Source organism: Podarcis muralis, chromosome 6, assembly GCF_964188315.1.
Source record: "Podarcis muralis chromosome 6, rPodMur119.hap1.1, whole genome shotgun sequence".
NCBI lineage: Eukaryota > Metazoa > Chordata > Lepidosauria > Squamata > Lacertidae > Podarcis > Podarcis muralis.
The window spans coordinates 35,477,082-35,497,857 of NC_135660.1; the positions used below are offsets into that span (position 1 = coordinate 35,477,082).

At 44.7% G+C, this 20,776-nt stretch overlaps 1 protein-coding gene across 2 annotated transcripts in view; it reads left to right on the forward strand.

Annotated features, from left to right (window-relative positions):
• The window catches only part of SNED1 (sushi, nidogen and EGF like domains 1), a 75,351-nt gene that overhangs the window by 33,015 nt on the left and 21,560 nt on the right, over window positions 1–20,776 (forward strand). For both annotated transcript variants that reach the window (XM_028730979.2, XM_077929957.1), the window contains 14 exons: window positions 1,060–1,185; window positions 2,792–2,905; window positions 4,460–4,573; window positions 4,948–5,061; window positions 5,269–5,385; window positions 5,986–6,111; window positions 7,855–7,959; window positions 9,635–9,748; window positions 10,761–10,880; window positions 11,821–11,937; window positions 12,055–12,171; window positions 13,829–13,942; window positions 15,400–15,573; window positions 16,627–16,740. In XM_028730979.2, coding sequence (XP_028586812.2) covers window positions 1,060–1,185; window positions 2,792–2,905; window positions 4,460–4,573; window positions 4,948–5,061; window positions 5,269–5,385; window positions 5,986–6,111; window positions 7,855–7,959; window positions 9,635–9,748; window positions 10,761–10,880; window positions 11,821–11,937; window positions 12,055–12,171; window positions 13,829–13,942; window positions 15,400–15,573; window positions 16,627–16,740 — 1,686 coding nt within the window. The remainder of the gene's footprint in view (window positions 1–1,059; window positions 1,186–2,791; window positions 2,906–4,459; window positions 4,574–4,947; window positions 5,062–5,268; window positions 5,386–5,985; window positions 6,112–7,854; window positions 7,960–9,634; window positions 9,749–10,760; window positions 10,881–11,820; window positions 11,938–12,054; window positions 12,172–13,828; window positions 13,943–15,399; window positions 15,574–16,626; window positions 16,741–20,776) is intronic.

Genomic DNA, 20,776 nt, shown 5'->3' on the forward strand with positions numbered 1-20,776 from the left:
TACAATATGTATTACATGTATACTGTAATAGTCTTCCTCAAATTGGCTATTGGTGTATGCAATGTGAGAGTAACAGTAGTGCCCAGTTTCTTGTCACAACAATTCCCCAACATTGGCACATATTTCCAAACAAAAACATATACCCAGACTTTACCAGATCTTAGGCTCACATGAGCTCTCTTCTGACTCTGAGACCAAGACTTGACTAATCTGCCTATATTAAGGCTATGCGCCTCTCTACAGCTCTCTGGGGCTATATTTCACCCCCTGAGATTGCCCCATCTTGGGAAATCAAGTGGTTTGCTATCTGACTGTTTCCCAAACCATTTTGCCTTTGCTTACCATTGGTTCTTGAAGATCTAACCTTATTTTTAAGCATGCATTCACACACACACACTTTAATTTTTTGGTCAAAGAGTTATAGAATGTTGCTGGCATTTACCCAGCTCTTGATTCTTGGTTTTGTCACCAAAATATTGTAACTTTCCTAAAGGCAAAGAGCATGTATTTGCAGAATGCATGTTATGGGGTGTGCGCAGTGGGACACAGAGCTGGCCTAAATTGTTGCATGTTTGAACTCTGTTCAGAATTTCTAAGCAGAAAGGAATACTGGTACAATCATTAACATTTTCTCTTTGTGAACTCCTAATAGTTTGCCTTTAATTGAGGATTAATTTGACATTTGATGGTCAAAATGATAATGTAAGATGTTTAGAGAGCAAACAAAAGACTTGACACGAACAGCAGAGAGCAACACACACACACTCACAAACAAACAAATGGAAACAAATGTAATATACAGTATTCAAAATATTTTGAGATCGTACTATAACTTCTACAAAATTTCAATCCAGTTTAAATGTGGACGTGCTAATTTGAATTGGAATGTGGCACTTCCATCCATGAGCCCAGTGTGTTAATTACAGAGCAAACAGGGGCCGAAGGCCGCAGGGATAATGGAAGCTGGATCAGTTCAATGTTATTGTTGCTGCAACACATTCTAGTAGTTCTCTAGCTATGCTATCATTTATTGAACACTGGGTTTGCTTCTTTGTGCAGCATCGGTGTGCCTGACACTCCGCCCTTGTCTGAATGGAGGGAAGTGTATTGAGGACTGCATCACAGGGAACCCCTCCTACACCTGTTCTTGTCTGGCTGGCTTCACTGGAAAGCGATGCCATATTGGTGAGTCTTGCTCATACTTTGCTCACAGTCTTCTATTGAGGGGCTTCAATGAGCTCAAGAAGAACCTTGCCAGATCAGACCAAAGGCCCATCTAATCCAGTATTCTGTTTTCACAGTGACCAAGTAGATGCTTATGAGAAACCCATATGGAGGACATGGTCCTCAACTGTGAAATCCAGAGACGTACTGCCTCTGATATTGGGGATAAATAGCCATCACGACTATAACCCACTGATAGCCTTACCTTACATGAACTTGTCTTTTTGAAACAATCCAAGTTGGCCATCGCCAGACTTTGTGGTAGCTAATTCCATAGCGTTCGTCTATCCTGAATTTCTTCAGCTTCATTGGCTGACCTTGTGTTCCAGTATTATGAGAGATGGAGAAAACTTCAGCATGTATATTTTTATATACCTCTGTCATGTGCCCTCCTTATTTTTCTTTTTTATAAACTAAAAAGCCCCAAATGTAGTAACCTTTCTTCATATGAGTTTTGCTCCAATCCCCTTAATCATTTTGGCTGTCCTTTTCTCAGGGGCTGCCCATCCTGTTTCACCACTTGAGGTGAAATGGGAAGGTTCTGCCCCCCACCCCACCCCTTTCAGTGAGATTTTCCAGTGAGTGTGGACTGGGTAGAATTCTGCAGGCCAGACAGAGATGCCTGGAAAGCTTCCTTTGGCCTCTGATGTTCCCCACCACTGGTATAAGGCTTCTTCGTTTGCTAATATTTTAATTCATGTTTCTCTTGTTGGTTTATTATTGCCCACCTGCAGCTGCTCCATTCCTTGCTGTAGCTGTCCCATTCTTGAAGAACTGAATGCCCATGAGAACTGACCTATGTTTGTCTTTGGCATATTGTCATTATTAAATTAGCCAGTTACAGTACTTCTCTGCTGAAGTGTCAGGGTGAACGAGGAACACACTAAAGCTTTCATTTAATGAAGTCCTGGGACACTTCTAGAAAACCTCTTTGCTGAGTTCTCTGCTTGATTTGTTTGCAAGAAGATTAGATGATGTTGGCTAGTTAATAAGCATTTGTTCTGATTTGTTTTCAGGGAGGTTAGATGACATGTCAAAGAAAGTATTATCCCACACTTTGCAGTGTGTTTTTCTGTCACTTTCCATGTGACAAAAAGTTTAAGCTTTGGGAAAGTGGGCTTTTTGCACAAGACCTCCAAATAAAATATAATTTCACCATCTGAATTTGTTGGTATGAGATTACATGTCATTCAAAAATAGCAATAGTCTGGAAGTGCCCCTGGTGACTGCTGCCATAATTAATGCTAATAGCTACTGCAGTGTTAGAAAGTTAAACCTGTTGACCTTAGGGAAGTCATTTCTAGCCTCTCAACTCCTATAATCCTCTACAGAGGCATTCAGGCTGTCGCCAGAGAAAAGGGTATATAACCCAAAGCATCTTAGCATAATCAAAAACATATAAAGGAAGGGTTTGTTTTCTGCCTTTGCATGCAATCCACACTTCTGGGAATGATGTATCCATAGTAGACATGCCTGGTTAATTACAGATGGTAATGCATGTGAAGTGTTTCGATTGAATGTATGAGAGCACACCCTACTTTTTCGCTTCCTTCCTATTACCTTCCAGATGTGGATGAGTGCGCTTCCAGCCCATGTCAGAACAAAGCCTCCTGCATCGATGGCATCAACAGCTTCAGTTGCTGGTGTCCACCAGGATTTAAAGGAGCCACGTGTGAAGTTGGTGAGAAACATTGTGTAATTGCAAAAGGACAGGGAAATCAGATAACAGCTTACAGGCAGGTCTAGGTGGACAAAGTGTTTATAAAGGCATTCCAGTACCAGTACCCAGTACTTTTTTCTAGAAAAATAGGTGCCAGTACTCGCCACGAAGTTGTTACAGTAAGTGCCACACTTTTAAACAACAACAACAAAAAGAGGTGCCAGTACTGCGTGACCTTGAGTACCCCCTGAAGAAGAAGAAAGCACTGCCAGTACCTCTTTATTTCAGTTCTAGTCTGGGGGTGGGGCTGAAGTTAGGGATGGCCTGCTCAAACTATGGTACTTTGTGGAACAAATTGGGATAGAAAGCAGTTAGCAGTTGGAGTGTGGGAACCGTACGCAGGAAAGTTGTCTTTCTAATTCTCTGCTGAAACATTCTGAATCAGGAAATGTTAGACTGTACAAATCATAAAATGGTGTATGTTTAGGTGTTGCCCCCTCCCTTTAATCCTAGTGCCAGCGTCCTTCCAAGTACTAGAGGGTGGCTAGTGTGCAGTCACAATAGTTTTTTATTCAGGTCTGGGGATGGGAGACCTTGGTGCAAAAGGTACAGGTGCCTTTCTGCAACACATATATGCACAATCATTCCCCAGAAGAACAGAACATACGTTTCCACAGCCTGCATAGGACAGAAGTATACTATGGCTGGAGAAAAGCAAAGAGGTAGATGTGATCAGGTTTTGTACGTGGAAGTTCGTGTGTGTGTGTCCCCGTCCCACACAGCTATACCTGTGGCTGAATTAACCATGCAGCATACCTGAACCACTGCCCAGACAACACCTCTAAACAGAATGCCTTGTTCAGGGGCTCCTGTCTGGCTTGCCCTTTCCCAAACCAGAGCATTCCTTGGAGGCAAATCAAGTCAAGCGATTGATTCATTTGCCTGTTGATTGTTAAGAAAGTAACCATGCAATGCACTTCACGGTGTGCTATTCACTTGGCAAGGAGGTAGGGAAAGATGGACATAAATTTGGCATGTAAATGGCCACTAAAAGGAGTCTTTGTGGCTGCTGCAGGCATCACCATCCTCCCCAATATTATGAGAACACTCCAAATTTATCTGGTTTCAGAAGTTCAGTTGCATTTTTCCAACCTTGCAAGAGCCATTGACTGCAAACTATAAGGTGTACAACAGATTGATAGAAGGCGGTTGTTACCAGAAATTGGCTTTTTGCAGCATCATTTTTTCTTGCACAGAGTCTGAAGAGAGCTGTAATTGAATCAAATGCCTAAGGAAGGCACTTGAGCTTTGAGAGACCATAACTTCCTATATTCTGCCATTTCCCAGACCCCACATAGCTTCTCACTACCTATGGTGTTAGAGCCAAGAAATGCTACTAATTCTGAAAGCAGGAGAAGCATGTCTGGGAAAGGGACAAACTAAGACCCTTGTCTGAAGCACCCATGCAGCAGCCTTGGGAGGAAACCACACCACACATGCTTGTTTGTATCAATGGAATGGGCAAATCTTTTGTGTTCTAATTTGAGCTCCATTTCTTGTTCTAAAACACTACAGAGGAGTCTCCATGTGAAGCCAAAGAGTGCCAGAATGGCGGGGAATGCCAAGTGGCCAACAGAACAGCTGTGTGCCTTTGCCAGCCAGGTTTTACAGGAGAAGATTGTGAGACAGGTGAGCTAACAATGAACACATTTAGGCCACCAGTCAAGCAGACAAAAAGAGGAATTTGGAAGATGTTCCAAGGTAAGTCAAGGGGATTCTACTATCAGAGGCTGGACCGCAAAGAGCCTATGTACACACGTCCACAGTCCAGCAGCAAGCATGTCTTTTTCTGCACACGCATGGGATTCTTTGCTCTCTTCCATTGAGTAGACTTATGATACCATGGGGAAGCTTCACAACAGTGATTCCCAGCTCTATTTCTACCTCCATCCTCATGAATGACAACCCTTAATATATGCAGAGACCTATATTTGTTTTAAACATGGCTAGGCCTGCAGTTGTGGTCAGTTGTTGATCTTTTTGTTGTTGTTTCTTCTTCGCAGAAATAAACGAATGTGATTCCAACCCATGCCTGAACGGTGGGCGATGTATGGACCTAGTGGACAATTACACCTGTGTGTGTGTGGCGCCATTCACAGGACAGCGCTGTGAAACAGGTGCCCTGATTTCATAACTGCGTGGTGGCACCCTCCTTCTCCTCCCCACATAGCCAGATTCCTCTCAGTGGCGGACTCTTTGCTCTGAGCCTCTCTTTCTTTACTCTGTCAGACTCTCTCCTTAGGCCCAGCCCTGTACTTATTGTTGTGTATAGTTATTCAGCTGCGTTGGGCTGTACTGAGGCTCCCTACTCTTCTCCGCTCTAGATCCTTCAGCCTGTGAGGGCAGGAACTGCAGGAACCGACAGACGTGCAACTATATCCGCCCAGGGCGCTACATCTGCACATGCTCTCCAGGCTACTATGGGAACAACTGTCAATATGGTGAGCACGATGACCCCACATCACCTCAGAGAGATTGTCTAAATCAGGGATGGCAAACCTGTGGCTCTTCAGTTATTGTTGAGCCACAACTCTCACTATCCCTGACTGTTCCCATAAGGCCGAGGCTGATGGGAAATGGAATCTAATAATATAGGGGAAACTGGTTCCCTATCCCTGCTATAGTAGATTCATTGAAAAAACCTCTTCACCCTCATTTTCGTAAATGTGCACCCTTCGATTTAGGGTTTTAAGTTGTTTTATGAAATTTTTCAGCTACTTTTGGATCAGGTCTACTCAAATTAATCAAGTCATGTATTTATCTAAGATTCTTTTGCAGGCTTCCACTACTGAAAATTCCAAAACACCCTAGCAACTATGCAGTTAGGACGCTTTTCCTGATATCCAACCAAAGTCCTTTGAGCTGCAGTTTGCACCCCATTATCTTCTCCACTGTATACATGGAGAACAACTGAACCCCATCCTCCTTCAGAGTAATAATTCATGTGTTTGAAGAACACCTAGCCCTTTTTCTTTGTGCAATATTAACCTGGCATTTCCCCTCTTTCCTCATGTTGTTGATCTCTCGCAAATATTTTGTAGGTGGGCCCAGAATGCCCAGTGCCTGCATGTCCAATCCATGTCAGAATGAAGGCACTTGCCTTGAAAGCAGCCAAGGATATGTGTGTGAGTGTGCGGAAGGATACACAGGCACCGACTGCGAAGACAGTAAGTGTACCCCAGTCTGTATACAAACTATGCATTCCCTTTGCAGGGAGGGGTGCTTTACCCAAAGCACCTATAGGAAGTTGCAGTCTAGCATGAAGGTTCATATGGACAGGGGAGCCATTATATTGAGAATTGGTTGTTTGGTTTTTGGTTTATAAACACAACGGTAGCAGAAAAGCAAATTAAAATAATATCAAAACAGAGGTGGGAAGGTGGAAGTGGTGCTGGTGAGTGTTCATAGCTTTTCTCACTTTCAGTTTACAGGGGTGTGAGAAAATGCCTTTACACTCAGCCAGGGATGGAGTTCAGTTTAGGCTTCCCAGTGGAGGCAAGTTATTAAGAAACAGGCATGCGTGGAAGAGATAAGTGTTCCCCACCATAATAAGCATGTCTGATTCAGACTCTGGCTTCTCACTGTTGCTTTGGGTAAAATGAAACCCCACCACCAAAAAACAAAAAACGAAAACACCTCTTAGGGGAAATATGGAGAATTATGTGTGGTTGGACACTAAAATATATACATGGCCACTTGCATGTAGTGATGATGGCACGGACATCCCACCACAAATTGCCAGTAGGGGAAGGACATGTTAACCAGTGCTAGAAACTCTCAACGTAATGCCAATATAATGACTTAACCTGAACTACACAAACACTATTTTCAAGAGCAAAGAGGCCTGTGATCTTGGCAAGTTCCCAGAGCCAACAAGTGCTCCAAAAGATGGCAGTCCTTTGGTTTCCATTAGGTCAAAATGGGTTGTTTACATCAGCCCCTAACTGTGGGACCATATTCAACAAAGTCAGAGGTTCTCATAGAACCATAGAATCATAGAATCATAGAACTGTAGAGTTGGAAGGGACCCTGAGGATCATCTAGTCCAACCCCCTGCAATGCAGGAATATGCAGCTGGTCCATACAGGGATCGAACCTGCAACCTTGGTGTTATCAGCACCATGGTCTAACCAACTGAGCTATCCGGGCTCATACCTTTCTTTTTTTCACGCTTGTGTGTAGCAAGCTCTTCTTTTGATGATTCAGGTCCTATAACAGCCCTTTCCCAGTCTATATAGAGAATGGCCGCCCTCTGACTTCCATCACGCTGTTGCAATTGCTAATGCACCGCAGCGTGGCCAGGTGGTACTTCATTTAATGGAGAGTCTCCTGTGCTAAATTTATTACACGCTCTGCAGTATTGTGGGAGCTGCAATTTTCTCCATCCTATCACTACGTCTTCCTGTTCCCCACCCCACTTGCCCCTATAAGTCTTTTTTGCAATCTTCCATTTGGAGGCAGTGACCCCATGCAAGGAAACACTGGCTCATGTCATTCTCCAGAAGGAGAGGGGAAATGGGTTGAGTGTGAGGTACGTCTCTTACAAGAAGCAATGAGGCTCATTAGAGTCACTGAACAGAGCACAGATAGGACCACAAGGGAGCCTTTGAAAGGTGGAGCTTGATGACTCCAGTGGGGAGCAGCAGCAGCTGGTTTGTAATTTGCAGTCTCTTGGGTGTTAATTAAGGTAAATATCTGAGGTCATGAGAAAGAGAGTAAAGGTTCTGTCACCACAACACTTGTAGCCAAACCTAATCCAGATCCCTCCCCACAGCAGCCTGAACAACACTCTGTTGGTTACTGGTGGGGGTTGTGAAGGCCTCAGTAGCTTGAGCTTTTGCTGGCACAGATGAGCTTCATTAGTCCCCCCCCCCCCCGCCCCCGCCCCCACCCCCTTTGGCTTTTTGCAGAGCTCTCAGAGGACTGCGAGTGTCGGAACGGGGGGAAGTGTCTGGATGGAAACGTCACCATATGCCAGTGCCCTCCAGGATATTTTGGTCTTCTCTGTGAATTTGGTAGGAATGTTGTTAATAGCTACTGATAGGCTATTCTGTCCACCTTCTGATTACTGGTTTCTGTAGCTCAGTAAAGCTCTCCACCAATGAGCTCTTGCTTTGGAGATAGATGAGCATTTTTCAGACAGCTTAAGGCAGGTTGAAAATTAAGTTGTTGCTTGTGTATACACTCATACCACTTTTACTTATGGCAGGGACATAGTCCATATGCTGTTGGACTCCAGCTTTGATTAGCCCAGCTAGCATGGCCAGTGGTCAGGGGTGATGAGAGTTGTAGTCCAGTGGGACATGGTGGCACTGTGGTATAAACCACTGAGCCTCTTGGGCTTGCTGATCAGAAGGTCGGCGTTCGAATCACCGCAACAGAGTGAGCTCCCATTGCTCTGTCCCAGCTTCTGCCAACCTAGCAGTTCAAAAGCATGCCAGTGCAAGTAGATAAATAGGTACTGCTATGGCGTTTCCATGTGCTCTGGCTTCTGTCACAGTGTTCTGTTGCACCAGTAGCAGTTTAGTCATGTTGGCCACATGACTGGAAAGCTGTCTGTGGACAAACGCCGGCTCCATCGGCCTTAAAGCGAGACGAGTGCCGCAACCTCATAGTCACCTTTGACTGGACTTAACCGTCCAGGGGTCCTTTACCTTTTTTTTTAAAGTCCAGCAACATCTGGAGGGGGGCTGATTTCCCCATTCCTGGCTTGTGGTAAGTGAGTTTTGCAAAACCTGTTGGATCAGAGACAGCAGTGGGACAAAAAAATACAATCCACCAAGTATACCACAGGAAATGATATTTCTCCCAAACCACTTTCAACACTCTTAAATAATATTGTCCATGTCTAGCCTTTGTTTCTACCTTAGACAGAAAAAGGCAACTCCTATAGTACTTTCCTTATGGAAATCCAGCTCTTTTTCACTTACCAATTCATCAAGATGACTCTGAAGATTCTCACTGACAAGGATAACTGTCTTGATTTTGAGTGTATCCCTGTTACACTTGACATGCTCAGTTTCAACCTCCCATCTAGAGATATTCCAGCTGAATCTTTTTCAAGCCAGCCATGTTTCCACAGGTTACACCCCAGTGCCCCCCCCCCAAAAAAATCTAAGTCAGAGACAGTGGATAACATTGCATGACCCTCTCTGCTCTTCTGATCATCACCTGAAAAGCATAGAGGACTCAGTTTTCTTCTTCCTTGGAGTACTGGGTTGGGCACAGAGAAGTAAACCTCTTTGCCCAGCTCAGCACTGCAATGGTGAGTAAAATATACATGCACACTGCAAGGATCAGCTGAGGAGCGGAGACGGGGCTCTTTGCATGTTTGTGTGAGAATGTGGGATGTCTATACACACTTTCGGGCCACAGTCACTATAGGCATGTGGCCCCCAGAGGGGTTGCAATGGGGCAGTGTAGCCGCCAGAGTAAAAAATTTAGCCTCCCCAGTGTAAAATCCTCTCAAAGTTAAAAGCAATTTGGAAACATGGCATAAAAGCTATTTTAAGGGAAAGTGCCTTCAGATCCATGTATCTGCTGGTTTTGCTTGTGTGTGTTTCTTAATGCAGGCGTCACCCCAAAATGTTTCTTTAACTGTTGGGGTATTTTTAAATAAAGCTCGCCTGCATGGTACTGAGCTGCATGACAGGGAACTGCTGTGTGTTTGTTTCCTCCCCACCACTGCAGAAGTGACCGCAACACCTTGCAATATGAACACCCAGTGCCCAGATGGAGGCTACTGTATGGAGTACGGTGGCAATTACCTTTGTGTGTGCCATACGGATTACGGCACAAACCACAGTAAGTAGGATAGGGAGTCTGGGCACATGAAAATGGGCTTTGAATCTGAGGATCAAGGTGGTGGGAGAATGCCCAGTATTGCATACCAGAGAAACTAATCCAGAACCCACTCGGAGTTGTGAATACTAGGTAGGGTCCATACCCTGCAACATAAATGAAGCAGTTTCTTTGAATGCAATAAAGACTTGGGAAGGTGCAATGCAGTTGATAGAATGTTAGTTCTGAATGCCGTGGTGAAACTGCATGTGAGAAGGGGATGCATGAGCAATTCATATCTTCTTCTGTTACCTCTTACTCTCCATATGCAAATCAGATCCAGGTTGAAGTCCCTGAGCAAATCGTTCCTTCCCTGGTAAATGAGATAAGACTGGGAATCTCTTTGGGCCAAACTGCACATAAAAGTAACTGCGTCTGCACTGGATACAGGGATTGATCATTATTGGAATCGCAGCATGTATGCATGAGAAACTCACCACCACCACCGCCCGTCCCACGGCAGTCCCAAGGAAAATCCCTCCTCTGAAAATGGTATTTGCATTGGCAAGAAATCCCCCCATTGGTGTCAGTAGGAGATTTCTTTCCAAAGTAAGTATTTGCTTCAGAGGAGAGATGATCTTCAGGACTGCAAGCAGGGGCTAAGTTTCCCTTCCATGCCTTCTGCAGTTCTTATAATAATCAGCCCCACCCTTCTCATGCTAGTTGTGTTTTTAAAAGCCTGCAGCACGTTTAACATCAAGTTTAGTTTGTATCCTGAAAAGTGCTGTAAGCATGCTCTTTTTTTATTACAGAGATTGTGTAGCTTGTTTGTTTGTAGCTTGTTTGCAGGCACTAGGAAGATCCCCATAAATAAATATCCTAAGAAACAAGGAGTTGTGGGCTAGAGGACCCCTGGGCTTATTAATTCAAAGATGTGTGTCCTTTTTTCCATGTCATTTAATTGAGCTCCTTTCCGTGGGGCAGGTGGGGTTTTTATTTAGCATCAGCCCATGTGAGGCCATGTCTGCTTTTGCAGCTGAGCCACCCTCTCCTTGTGACTCGGATCCTTGTCTGAATGGCGGATCATGTGAAGCTCAAGATGACTCCTACACCTGTGAATGTACCCGAGGCTTCGTCGGCAGGCACTGTGAGAAAGGTATTTGCCAACCCTGAATGGAAGAACAGAAGCTGCCTTTCCAAATCCTACTTTGATGCTATAAATAGGACACACTATCATTTTTTTCCTAGTGCAGGGTGATGGAATTGACTGCAGGTAATGTTCTTCCCCTCCTTTTCTCTACCGTGGCTGGTCCAGGGCATGGTTCTCTCTCAGGTCAAAAAGACATTGTGAGAAGCCAAGACAAACAAAAAACCAAAAACCTTCAGGTTTTACTAAAATGTATTCTTCTACACAATAACAGCAATGCAGTAAAACAGGGTTTCCAAACCTGGGTCTCCAGCTGTTTTTGGACTACAATTCCCATCATCCCTGACCCCAAGTCCTGCTAGCTAAGGATGATGGGAGTTGTAGTCCAAAAACAGCTGGAGACGCAAGTTTGGGAAACCTTGCAGTAAAACAATTCTGAACACGGTAAAAAATAGAAATGTATATAGCTTAATAGCCTGGTGCCGACAAACTAGCACTTCCAGTTGCCAAACATTCGGAAAAAACAGCTTCTAAACACCAAAATTATATTCAGCATACATTGTAAGGCAGAAAAAATGACATAGCAATCTATTGCAAATAAACACCACTTTCAGTTGCTATTAGTCTGTTCCAGTTGAGCAACACTTTTAGTTGACATAACTGTGAGACCAAGCAATGGTGATGTGCAAAACTTAAGCTGATGCAGACATCAGGACTCCTGCTTTGGAAGCAAATTCAATAAAAATTAATTGCGCTTTATGTGGAAGTGCTTTTATTTTGCCTGCCGTGGATCTGCTGCCAGTCCTATTTCATTGGATTGGTCAGGGAAGGTGACAGGGACACAGTTTAACCTGGCAAAAGGGCTAGAGGCCCATTGAGTGGAACTCCTCCTTCCACCTGTCTTTTAAAGGGGCTTGTAACAAGTACGGATGCTTTTTTCCCTTCCCAGCAAAACCAAAGCTGTGCAGTTCTGGGCCCTGCCGCAATGGAGGGACGTGTAAAGAATCGGATGGAGAATACCACTGCACCTGTCCATACCGCTTCACGGGGAAGCACTGTGAGATAGGTATCTCCACTGCATGCTCTGCCGCAATTTTAGCCGAGGGGATGGGGACGTAAAGGGACTTCTTGGGAGGTGTTAGGGAATTGTTTGCTATGTAACCTGGACCTTCTGTTTTCACAGGCAAGCCTGACCCCTGTGCCTCAGGGCCTTGTCATAATGGGGGGACCTGTTTCCACTATATCGGCAAGTACAAATGTGACTGCCTCCCAGGATATTCCGGGCGACACTGCGAGATAGGTATTAGTGTATTATTTATTTCATTTATGAATCGCTTCCCATGAGGCATTTGCAGTGTTGAAATATATATTTGTGAAACAGTTGCACACACATTTTAAAGCAACTGTAGCAGCACATCCCACATGGATGTTAACTGGGTTCGAGATCTCCATTTTGGAGGTTTGTTGAAAGAGGAGCACCAAAAAACAATTGAGAAGGGGGGAGTTCCAAATGTAGTTATGGGATTGGAGGGGTCTTCCACATGTGAGCAGCACATGTGAAAGAAAAGGCATGCCCTTCGGGCAATGACTAAGCCAGAGGCCTATTGACATTAGGCAGCAGGTATGGTTTCTCTCCCCAGAGGGTAAAGCCATCAGACGGGGTCTCCTTTTGGCAACCTAAGAGAGTTTAAGAACATAAGAAGAGCCTGATGGATTAGGCCAATCAGCTTCTTCATCTCACAGCAGCCAACCAGATGCCTATAGGAAGCACACAGGCCGAACCTGAGCACAACTCATAATGGCTAGTAGCCATCCAGTCCAACACTGTTGTTTTCTTTATTTACTTCATAAAACTTACACACCACTTGGTTGTGAAACCTCAGAGTGGTTTACAAAAGATATAGCAGCAAAGTCAATAAAAGTTCAGAACCCTACTTTCAAAACATACAAAAGTTAAAATATTAAAACAGATTAAGAGTACCTCAACTTTCTGAGCATCTGGGTAGGCTTGCCTGAACAAGAATGCTTTATGCAGGTGCTGGAAGAGTACAGTGAAGGAGCCTGCTTGATCTCAATAGGCTGGGGTCAGGATGTTGGATCTCCAAGGAGTTAGAATTTACTGAAATCCCTATTTAGAAATACTCAACTAAATGAATGAATGAATGTATTGTTTATATTGCAGATTTGAGCAAAGTGTTGAAGATTTGATTGCTTTCCATTGTAGAGGTAAAAAGTAAGCTTGATGCCAGGCATGATATGAAATTAGGAGCTGGATTTATCCTGAACAGCAATCAAAAGTACTGATCAGTGGTCTAGGCTGAACCATAGCTGGATGCTCAGAACATAGTTGCTTGGGTGGCATAACTACAGGTTGTGATAATTGTGTGCCTTGCAGCTAAGTCACTGAACTTCTAAAAATTAATCATAAGCACAGTGGAATGGGCGATTTCCATTGATTCTACAGTTCTTTAGGAGAGGAGGTTTAATCTTCTCCTTCCCTTCTGTGATCCCAATAGAAATCCCCTCTCCCTATGCTGCCTTTAGTGATAGGGGGTCGACAACTTCCATTGGCACCAAAAGGAGCTTCCACCCTCCATTGGTACCAATAGAAGTTTCCCCACTCCATTACTAACTGGAGCATGGGGGATTATTTTCACTGGAATAGCAGCTGGTGAGGGAAGAATTAAATCTCCCCATCTCATATGCTGCAGTCCTGGAGGAAATCCAAAATTCAAAATTCCAACATTGATGCAAGCCGAGCAGTTAGTGTAACACAGAGTTAAGTCTCTGGTGTTGGTGGTGTAAAATATCCTGCAGTGTGACTGCATTACTAGGGTTAGAAATCATTTGTGTTACTGTCACATGTTGTTTCATTTTTTAAAGGTGCTTTTGTAAGCTGTGTTTGGAATACTAAATGGAACAATTTTGTATTGGTGGGCTGGGCTCTGCTTTCACAGCTCCTTCTCCTTGCCTCCTGCATCCATGTGAAAACGGAGCCACTTGTCAGGATCTTGGCAACAGCTATTTGTGCACATGCCCAGCTGGCTACACAGGAAGGCACTGCCAATCAGGTAAACACATAGAAAGGCAATGCCCCATAGTCAGTTGTGATATGTCATCTGCCCTAGTACAATGGGCCATGCCGTCATTTTCAATTCTTTTAAAAAGCAAAACCATTCAGCTAATGTTCTGGACTGCTTCCGGAGGTTTTTGGAAGTTCTGTCTGAAAATTTCAGCTTCTGTGAAATTTGTGTAAGGCAGTGTCTGCGTAAGGCAGGTTGGAACTTGCAGCTCATGCTAATTATTTGCAGGACCACAAACTGCATTTGGGAGCTAAGAGCAGTGTCTCTTGGAACAAATGATGCTAACCACTGAAGGCTTGCCCTGGCGACATTAATTTTAGAGGCTGGCATTGCAATTTTTGCTTCTCTGATCAAGGCAGGCCACAGCATGAGAACTTTTTTAACGTAACTCAGCAAATCGCTCACACAAAAGGGAATGTCCTCTTAGGTTCTGTGTGAAGAACTAGGCCTTCACTATCCCCAGTGCTCTCATCAGGGCAGAGCCCTTATTTACATCAGTGTTAATTGTGCAGCTCATAGACTACCGTATTTTTCGCCCCATAGGATGCACCGGCCCATAGGACGCACCTAGTTTTTTGGGGGGAAATAAAGAAAAAAAATTATTTTCCCCCAGGTGCGGGGCTGGGGCGGGGGAAGCCCGAGCTTCCCCCGATCCCAGCCCCCAGAACAGGCTGCTATCCGCTAGCCGTGGGAGAGCCGCGCGACTTCCCACGGCTAGCGGAGCGCTGCGCGAAGCCCGAAGCTTGGGGCGTGCTGAGCTCAGCGCGCCCCAAGCTTCTGGGTGCCGGCAAGGTCTCTGCTAGCCGTGGGAGAGCCGCGTGACTTCCCGCAGCTCTCCCGCGGCTAGCGGAGCGCTGCGCGAAGCCCGAAGCTTGGGGCATGCTGAGTTCAGCGCGCCCCAAGCTTCTGGGTGCCGGCAAGGTCTCTGCTAGCCGTGGGAGAGCCACGTGACTTCCCGCAGCTCTCCCGCGGCTAGCGGAGCACTGCGCGAAGCCCGAAGCTTGGGGCATGCTGAGTTCAGCGCGCCCCAAGCTTCTGGGTGCCAGCAAGGTCTCCGCTAGCCATGGGAGAGCCGCGCGACTCTCCCACGGCTAGCAGAGGGCTGCGCGAAGCCCAAAGCTTGGGGCGTGCTGAGCTCAGCGCACCCCAAGCTTCTGGGTGCAGGCAAGCTCTCCGCTAGCCGTGGGAGAGCTGCGTCTCCCACGGCTAGCGGATAGCTTCCTGAAGCCTGGAGAGCAAAAGGGGTCGGTGCGCACTGACCCCCCCTCGCTCTCCAGGCTTCAGCGAAAGCCTGCATTCGCCCCATAGGACGCACACACATTTCCCCTTCATTTTTGGAGGGGAAAAAGTGCGTCCTAGAGGGCGAAAAATACAGTATATAACAAATGCATTGCTCTATAACGTTTCTTCTTCCACCCATCCCCCACTCTTTCTTTTCCTTATAGAGGTAGACTGTGGTACCCCCAAGGAGGTGAAGCATGCCCAGGTGGCATTTAACTCCACTAAGCTGGGCTCTCTGGCAGAATACCAGTGTGATCTGGGTTATGTTCTCAGTCCCCAGAATAACCCCAGAGTATGCAGAACACAAGGCGTCTGGAGTGACCCTCCAGAGTGTAACGGTAACTTGATTTTGTGTTTGAATGAGTGAGTGAGTGAGTGAGTGAGTGAGTGAGTGAGTGATCAGGTCCTTCTCAACTTCAAGCAACAGTTTCTGGTGACTTTAATATTTCATCAGAACTATAGTACTGTAGGGACGCGGGTGGCGCTGTGGGTTAAACCACAGAGCCTAGGACTTGCTGATCAGAAGATCGGCAGTTCGAATCCTTGCGACGGGGTGAGCTCCCGTTGCTCGGTCCCTGCTCCTGCCAACCTAGCAGTTCGAAAACACGTCAAAGTGCAAGTAGATAAATAGATACCGCTCTGGCGGGAAGGTAAATGGCGTTTCCGTGTGCTGCTCTGGTTTGCCAGAAGCGGCTTAGTCATGCTGGCCACATTACCCAGAAGCTGTACGCCGGCTCCCTCGGCCAGTAAAGCGAGATGAGCGCCGCAACCCCAGAGTTGGCCACGACTGGACCTAATGGTCAGGGGTCCCTTTACCTTTTATAGTATTGTACTCTTCAGTGTCTGATACCTGCCTATTGTTCTTGTGAGAAGACAAAGTGGAACCAGACCAGTGCCAGTTTTGGTTCCTGTGATTATTCTGGAGTTCTAGTGTTCTTGTGTATCTTGGAAGTCTGGGACATGTAGTTGATAAAAGGAGAGAGGAAATCCTCTTGGGGAAACCATAGCACTTCTCAAGCTTAAGCAAATGATGATCCAGATAAGCCATTATAAAAGAACAATAGGTGCAAGCTGGGCAAAGCTGACATAGCCCATACTGTGAAAGGGAAGCAACCCCTCTTGACCAGCAGCTAACGGGCAGCATGTTGCCCCTGACTAGTGGTGCTTACTGTGTGACTAGATTTGTGTTTGCACCTCTGGTTCCTGTTATCCCCGGTTCCCATGCTGCAGTGGGAGGGGTTGTTTCTAACATGCACCTTTCCTAATGTGTAGGCTGCTCCAATCCACATGCCCTGGTACATAAGGGTGGGGTGGGTGTGTCTGTGTCTCTTTCAGGGCTTTTATGGTCTTCCATTACAGCTAGATGGTCATCTCTCCCCTCTCTGTTACAGAAATTGATGAATGCAGATCTCAGCCGTGTCTGAACGGAGGCTTGTGTAAAGATCGAATTGCCACTTTCCTGTGCTTGTGCAAAACTGGCTATACAGGACACCACTGTGAGTTGGGTAAGAGAATGTGCAAGTATGTGTGCCAGAAAGTCGCATGACGTTGTTGCCCATAGCACCACATCGGTGCTATGTCAGGGCGTACCATCAGTGTTACCATAAGACCCATTGAGAAAGTCCTGACCCTGAGGGACTTAACATCCAGCCATTTCTGAGCCAGGATTATTTCCTAGGAGACTTGCTGCGGCCCAGAGATTCAGCCGCAAAGTTGCAGCTGGAACACCTGAGGACTGGTGGGGAGGCTTTTAATGCTTTTGCTCTCCCAGCACTTCCTGCATCTGCCACTGGCACTAGATCCTGTGAGAGTCAAAAGCAGCAGCAGCAGCAGCTTAAGAAACCCAGTGAGGGACTAACATCTGGTTGTTTCAACAATCCATCCCAGGCCAGGAGCTCCAGCTGCAGAGTGGCATTTGTCGAAGCACTGGAGAACTGGGGCGTGTGTGTGTGCACCATTGTACTGTTGTGTGTTCAATGTTTTTAAATAAGAACTTTGATTAGGGAGGCCTGGTATACATACACCTAAAATAAAAAGGTATAATTCTTTTTAGAGGACTGTGGTTTTCAGAGTAATGTAGCTTTTGGTTCTATTTATTATTTAATTATTTCCAATATTTATATACTACCTAATGACAAAGTCCTCTGGGCGGTTAACCAAAATACAATAGGAGACAGAATAAAATCAGCAACAGAGAATGGCATCCAGCAGAACAAATAGAAAAAGCAGCCAAAGAAATATTTATGACTGAAAATTTCAAATTCAGAAAGGACCAGGAAGATTTTAGCAAGGGACCTGCCTTTCTGTATTAAGATTCAGCCACCTGCAGAATGGGAATGCTAAAAGACAAGAAGAGTTTTGCTGCATCAGGCCTAAAGTCCATCTAGTCCAGTATCCTCTTCCCACAGTGTCTATCCAGGTGTTTTTGGGAGTCCCGCAAGGAGGACCTGAGTGCAATGGCACTGTTCCCACCTCTGAATCCTAGCAACAGGCATGCAGAGGTATAATGCCTCTGACAGTGGAGGCAAATCCTTTATTGAGATGGTCTTGGTATAGCAGCTATAGTATAAGGAGGCATTATCAACAGCAAGCTTCGCCTTCCTCCTGACAGCAGTGAAGAGATTTAGATGTGCAGTTCCAGGTGGGAGGCCCACTTTGGGCTAGGGATGAGAGAATGAGGAGATGGGGGGAAAGGGCAAAAGCAGAAGTGATACTGATAGATAAGAGTCCAAAGGAAAATGAATAACCTTTACTGGGTGAATATTTGGTGAAGGCCAGTGGATGAAGTCTGATCCTGCCCATATGTCAGTGTCAGTTTTATGCAGAGATCTGTCATTATAAATTAATAGAAAGGGTTTCTGGAACCCCAAGGTCATTTGAACTAGAACACTGAGGCTTAATAGCTTTCTGAACTTTTTCACAGCCTGTGCTAGTTATTTCTGCTGCCGCCAGATTTATACTGCTTTATTATCTCTGCTTTTAATATCTACCTTTTAATATTTAATAATTTATGTATTTTCCCGTTGCTACCTGCTTTGATGTTTCTTACGGTTTTTACACGTAGCCTAAAACACTTCAGTAAACTGGGGGGCAGGTTTGAAGTAAAATTTAAAACCCAATGCATTTGTGAGATGCAGTTTTTGTTGCACTGCATAAGGAGAGTTATATTTCTCAGTATTAATTTGCCAGAACAGGCTGTGCACCACCTCCTAAGTTAACCCACCAGTAGTATTTCTTCTATCTTGCCTGGATTGAGATTGCGTGTATTGGCTGCCATCCAGCCAATTATGGTTGTGTGAGTAATGTGAATGAATGGGTGTGCATCATAGTATATAGGGGAGTGGATGCAGGGGATGCTGATGAAGGGTTGATGGTAGTCCACTTAGGTTGCTGGCTTGTTGGGGTAGCTGTGATAAGTGTTGTGGCGGCCCAGTTGAATGCATAGAGGTCTTGGTCATGATGGTGAGCACCAGGAAACTAAGGCTACTTAAAGTTTAGCAGGACTGCACTTCAGATAAACTGTGCCAATTAGGCTTCTACTCTGTGTGCTCTCTACATAAATCTGAGTGCTTTTAAAGCTGTGTACACACTATATAGTGTACTGGACTATGCTGGATTTCGTCAGCAATGTTGGCCCTTGTGGAAGGATAACCACCTAGGTAGGAGAAGTGATTGACATTTTTCAACGTTACACCATCAAGTTGGATTTGTGGCACTACAGAGGGGTTATTTTGTACTTGTTGGTGCAGCACTTTGGCTTTTTAGATGTTGAGTGATAGGCCAAGGTTTTCATAAGCTTCTGCAAAGATATTTAGGATGGTTTGGAGGTCATCCTCTGAGTGTTGTCATCAGCATACTGAAGCTCTATGACGGAAGTTACGGTAACCTTACTCTTTGCTTTCAGCCTGCTCAGATTGAAGAGCTTTCCATCTGTTCAATATATGATTTCTATTCCGGTGGGGAGTTTCCCTTTGACAAAGTGTAGGATCATGGCAATGAAAAGAATGAATAGTGGTGGGGCAATAACACAACCTTGTTTAACACCAGATCCCACTGTGAATGGTTCACTTTGAGAGCCATTGTTATCTGCGATTGTTGCTGTCATATTATCATGGAGGAGCTGAATGATGTTTACAAATTTATCTGGGCAGCCAATTTGCAGAAGGATAGTCCACAGGGCATTACGATTTACAGTGTCAAAAGCCTTAGTCAGGTCAATAAATGCCATATACAGGGGTTGGTTTTGCTCTCCATTTTTCTTGAAGCTGCCAAGCTGTGAAAATCATGTCCACTGTCCCCCTAGAAGTCCGAAAACCATTTTGGGATTCAGGAAGGGTCACCTCGGATATTGTTAAGAGACAGTTTGCTAAGATCCTTGCAAGAATTTTTCCAGCTACAGCTAACAGAGAGATGCCTCGAGAGTTTCCGCAATCAGTTCTGTCAGCTTTTAAAAAAGAGATTGATAATTTTGGCATCCCTAAAGTCGGCTGAGATCTCTTCTCTTTCCCGGATTTTTTCGATGAGCTTGTGAAGTTGTTGTGTAAGTTCAATTCCGCCCACTTTGAAGATTTCAGCAGGTATCCCATCAGGTCCACTAGCTTTGTTGTTTTTCATTTGGTTAATAATCACCTATCTTCCAATAAACTGGAAAGGGATAACATAAAACAAAACGATGCTTTTTAAAAAGCCACATTGACCGATTGTGGGGAAAATAACAATGTCATTGAAATACCCAAGTCATCTTCTTGAGATGTGGTATAAAAAGGCCCATCTTGCTAGAAACCGTGACTTAAAATATGGTGGGGGGGAATAAACTTTATTATGTAACAATATTTCAATTGTGTTGCTTAATAACATCGCCTTGTTTCTCTGTGGAATGACTTTGTGACTGGGAGGGGAAATTGGCAAAAGCAAGCTTTGGATGATCAGTTATCTCTTTCATGAGAGTGTTTTCTTTAAACTTGCTGAACTGAGTAACAGGGGAAGACTGCATAACTTCCCATTATATTCATATTTTCAGATAGGAAAAATTCTGTTTTCAGGTATGAGAAATGAAGACACAAAACCAAGCCCAAGCCCTTAATACAGTTGACATAGAAAGCCCTGCCTTCTGACAGGAATGGAAGGAATGGCATGGAACACACCTACTTGCTTATTAAAGAATGGAGTAACACAGGCTTGAAGAAATGCTATTGTCTATTAATGAGGAGGAGGGGGGTGCAATATAAAAACAGCCAGTTGGTTCACTAACCAATTTTTTATAATGTAGTAGTTATTAATTTTCTTTATTCATATAATACATTCCTATCAATTCTAAAGTACTTTTTAACTTGCATAATGCTTCATTTACAAACTCTTATTTGTGCTTGCAAACAGGATATGAGATGTGAGGTTTATTATTCTCTATAGCCTTTGGAAATCCCCTTCCTAAGGTCAATTATTAGTGCTAATGCGCTCTTAAATATGACTGTTCATTTCTTAGGATGCAGTGTTAGGAGTTCTGGGTGTCCCTTTCTCTTTTTCCATCCCCACCTAAAAGCT